At 40.9% G+C, this 4,068-nt stretch overlaps 1 protein-coding gene across 1 annotated transcript; it reads left to right on the top strand.

The window, feature by feature from the left end:
- The first annotated feature begins 674 nt into the window (after window positions 1-674).
- Window positions 675-4,068, top strand: LOC141590008 (uncharacterized). The gene is made up of 4 exons (XM_074410627.1): window positions 675-1,211; window positions 2,701-3,170; window positions 3,296-3,839; window positions 3,922-4,068. The coding sequence occupies exons 1-4, from the start codon at window positions 675-677 to the stop codon at window positions 4,066-4,068; spliced, it is 1,698 nt and encodes a 565-aa protein (XP_074266728.1).

The raw sequence follows: 4,068 nt of genomic DNA, 5'->3' as shown, positions 1-4,068 counted from the left end.
GCTGTAAGTGATGATGAGTTTAATGAATCTGATGAGGTGAATGAATATGGTGAGGTGACTACAACTGGTGAGGTGAATGAATTTGATGAGTTCAATGAGGTTGTTGTTGAGAATTTAATTGAGAATGAAGTGTTATCAGATGGGAACTCAGATGAGGAGGTGGTCCTAGCAAGGGAAAAGGTTAAGAAGTGGAATGCTAATGCTTTGAAAATTGCAAAGCAACTTCAGTTGGAAGCATCATCTAAAGCTTTGGCGATCGAAGAGAAGAATGTCACATTACAAATACGATTCTTTGAAAATGAAGGGAGAGTGAGTGATTATGACAACAGTGGAGATGAAATCCATACTCCTAATGAAAGTGATGATGAACCTGTTCCAGATAAGAGGAAAAAGTCTTGTGTTCCTGTAGTTGATGAGAAATCGATTTGAAGAAACTTAGATGGTCTGTTGGCATTAGATTTCCAAATAGGGAGGTTTTCAGGGAATGTGTTACAAGGTATGCTATAGCTCAGGGTAGAAATTTAACTTTTAATAAGAGTCATAAGGCAAGGGGTCAAAGGCTAGGAGTTAGGTGTGTCCCTGGTTGTCCCTTCAAATTATATGAAAGTTGGGATAATGCAAGTGCTTGTATAATTGTGAAATCTGTTGATCCTCACCACACTTGTCATAAAAATATGGAAAGAAATAGGCAATTGAAGTTAAGTTGGTTAGCTAAGCAGTTTATTGAAGTTTTCAAAGTTAGGCCTCATTGGCCAGCTTCTGAAATAATTGAGACAGTGAGGAGAGCTTATAAAATCATCATCAAAAAAGGGTTTGCATATAAGGCTAAGTACTTTGCTCATAAGATGTTACACGACTCTATGAAAGAGCACTACAGCAAACTTGGGAGTTATATTCAGGCTCTCAGAGATGAAGAGCCAAACAATGTGTTTATCTTGTCTACAATTCCAGGAAAAATTCCAGTTTTTCATAAGTTTTTTGTATGCTTTGATGCATTGAAGCAAGGCTTGGTAAGGGGTTGTAGGAAGGTGTTGTGTGTGGATGTCTGCTTCCTGAAAACTTTCTTGAGAGGGCAATTGATAGCTGCCACTGGAAGAGATGCAAATGAACAGATGTATCCTCTTGCCTGGGCTATAGTAGAAGGAGAAAACAATGATAGCTACGAGTGGTTCTTTCAACAATTGAAGAACTGTAACACCCCTATACTCCAAGTGCCTTGCCAGGACCACTCAGGTATGAAGATATTACCATCTCGGTTACCCGAGTCAATGATAATCAAATAAACAATGAAGAAACAACGTTTAAATATAAATACTTAGTGAAGAGTTACAATTCTCAAAACCAAACCAAAAGTGTAATACATGTTCTCAAACTGACTGTTCTAACTGAAAGGTAAATAAACTAATAAGCTACAGCTGAAGACTCCTATCATCATGTCGTGGCAATCCCAAATATCCCAAGACTCATCTCATACCTGCTCAATATCTGCTCACCATCCCCGAATGGATCACCGCAGTTTACAAAACAACAACCGGTCGATTAATCACACAACTCAATATATATATATCAACAATAAGATAAACAAACAAATTAACTCACACACACACAACCAACCAATTCCAATCATCTCAATCACCGATCGTCCACTGGACCCACCCGCCAGTGGGGGACCGCAGCCGTACCCACCAAATCCCCGCTCCACATAGTGAGCGATAACCCCGTCCATTAATGTGCACATCCCTTCGTGGCGGGTTCCACGTATAGCGAAACTAGGGCGTGAAGCCACTCCCGTAAGTGACCCCACTCAGCCGAGGACACGCCTCGAGAACCACAGACAACAATCGCAATCACAATCGCAATCACAACCGTCATAATACAATTACTATATCACACAATCAATCTCAACACATCAACCAACAATCATCCCATTATGGGACTAATACTGAGTAGGAAATCCTACCTGGAAAGCACACTGTCAGACGGTCTCTCTTCCGCGTATCAAAAAGCTTCCTCTATGAACCCTCCTCCTATCATACAACATATAAATGCTACCAAATCACATACTACTCAAAAACCCCCAAATCCCTATATTAGGGTTTAACCAAATTAAAGGAAAGACAATAAAAAGGGTACATAGATCTTACCCTCGACGCAAGGAACTCAACGGTATAACCAACGATGAGAACCGACCTCCCAAACTCCAGGAATTGCTAACAATGCGATTAAGATGGTGAACTTGCTTGCTTTCTCTCTTAAACAGTAAATTAGGTTTTGCAAAAGTGATTTAGAAACAATGACGGAAGGTTATATATCTTAATCGCATAATTAACAAAACCCGAGAAAACTCCCCGTAAAACCGGCTACTCGATCGAGTACCCAAGGTACTCGATCGAGTACCCCCCCTACTCGATCGAGTATCATAGCTACTCGATCGAGTACCCAACAGGTCAGAAACTTTTCTTAAACGCAACTTACCCTTACTCGACAGAGTAAGGCCTACTCGATAGAGTACCCAAAGACTCATAAATACGGAGTATTACAAGAACACCCTAGGAGAGGCAAATGGTAAGGGTTGGACTATCATCTCAGATAAACATAAGGTAAGACCATATCCTCTGACTATTGAACCAATCTGTATTATGTTCTCCAATGTTAATTTCCGATTCATTTAACATTGCTTATATGTTTCATGATGTGTAGAGCATAGTTACCATGGTTTCTCAGGAATTTCCAAAGGCTGAACATAGGATTTGTGCTAGGCACATATTTGCCAACTGGCAAAAATCCTATAAAGGTGATGAAATGAGGCTATTGTTTTGGAGTTGTGCCAAAGCATACAATATGTCTGACTACAACTTGGCTTTGGATGAGTTGAGGGAGGTTGATCCTAAGGTAGCAGATGCTTTTGTAGCTTGTAATCCATCTTTGTTCTGTAGGGCTTTTGTGGATACCACAACCAAGTGTGATGTCATTGTTAGTAATATGGCTGAAACATTCAACGCTTACATCATAGAAGCTAGGTCTAAGCATTTGATCTATATGCTTGAAGACATAAGATCAGCCATGATGAAGAGATTGGTAGTTAAGAAAGCTGAAATGGAGAGGAAAGCCATCATTGTATGTCCAAGAGTTCAGCAAAAACTAGAAGAGGAGAAAGAGAAATCTGCAGAGTATTATGTGTTACCATGATCAGCTACTGTTTTCCAAGTGAAAATTGACATAGATGAGGTAAGTATGAACTTAGAGAAGAGAACCTGCACTTGTAAAAATGGGACTTGACTGGGATCCCATGTAGTCATGCTGCTGCAGCCATTTTTGACATCCATGGTCAGCCAGAAGACTATGTGATTGACTTGTACAAAAAAGATGCATACCTTAGAGCTTATAGTGAGTGCATTGCCCCTTGTCCAGGTCAAAAATATTGGCCAAAGGTTGACCTACCTTTAAATCCCCCTCCCATCAAAGTTGGCCCTGGCAGGCCAAGGAAGAAGAGAAGAAGGGATCCTCATGAGGATCCAAAAAAAAGTGGGAGGTTGACTAAGCATGGGATTGAGATAACTTGTTCTGTTTGCAAGTCCAAATCCTATAACAAAAGAAAATGCCCAGATAAGGACAAGGTATTGCCACCACCACCAAAAAGAGGTATGGATAGACTTAGGAGTACTGTGACTGCCACTGCCAGGTATGATGTTCTGATGAACATTGCTTCTACATCTTACCATGGGGCAACTGCTCAGCCAACAAGATTGGGGAGGGGTGGAAGAAGTATAAGAACAAGTAGGGGAGGAAGAGGAGGTGGTAGAGGTGGTGGGAGAGGGAACAGAGGTGGCAGAGGACTAGTAACATTGATGCTCAAATCTCTTTGTCTTTCTTTTGCTTTAACAATAAGGACTGTTATCTATAACATTGTTTTCCTTTCAGGCACCCCAAGGTGTTGGAGTTCTAATAGATGGCCAGGGAAATGCCTTCACTAACCCACCAGGCAATAGGAGGGGACCAAGAATGATACAGGAAGCTCCAACTTCAGTTTCAAGTCAGCCCACTCAAGCATCAATCAACAAGCCCTAA

Source organism: Silene latifolia, chromosome 1 (assembly GCF_048544455.1).
Source record: "Silene latifolia isolate original U9 population chromosome 1, ASM4854445v1, whole genome shotgun sequence".
Classification (NCBI taxonomy): Eukaryota; Viridiplantae; Streptophyta; class Magnoliopsida; order Caryophyllales; family Caryophyllaceae; genus Silene; species Silene latifolia.
The sequence above is the reverse complement of the archived record's forward strand: the minus strand, read 5'-3'. Positions and strand labels throughout refer to the sequence as shown.

Bases quoted from the DNA above. Each gene is read 5' to 3' on its own strand.
- LOC141590008 (XM_074410627.1), top strand. From the start codon at position 675: ATGGAAAGAAATAGGCAATTGAAGTTAAGTTGGTTAGCTAAGCAGTTT. The intron at 1,212-2,700 runs GTGCCTTGCCAG...CATGATGTGTAG, and splicing joins GTAACACCCCTATACTCCAA to AGCATAGTTACCATGGTTTC. The intron at 3,840-3,921 runs GTAACATTGATG...TTTTCCTTTCAG, and splicing joins ACAGAGGTGGCAGAGGACTA to GCACCCCAAGGTGTTGGAGT.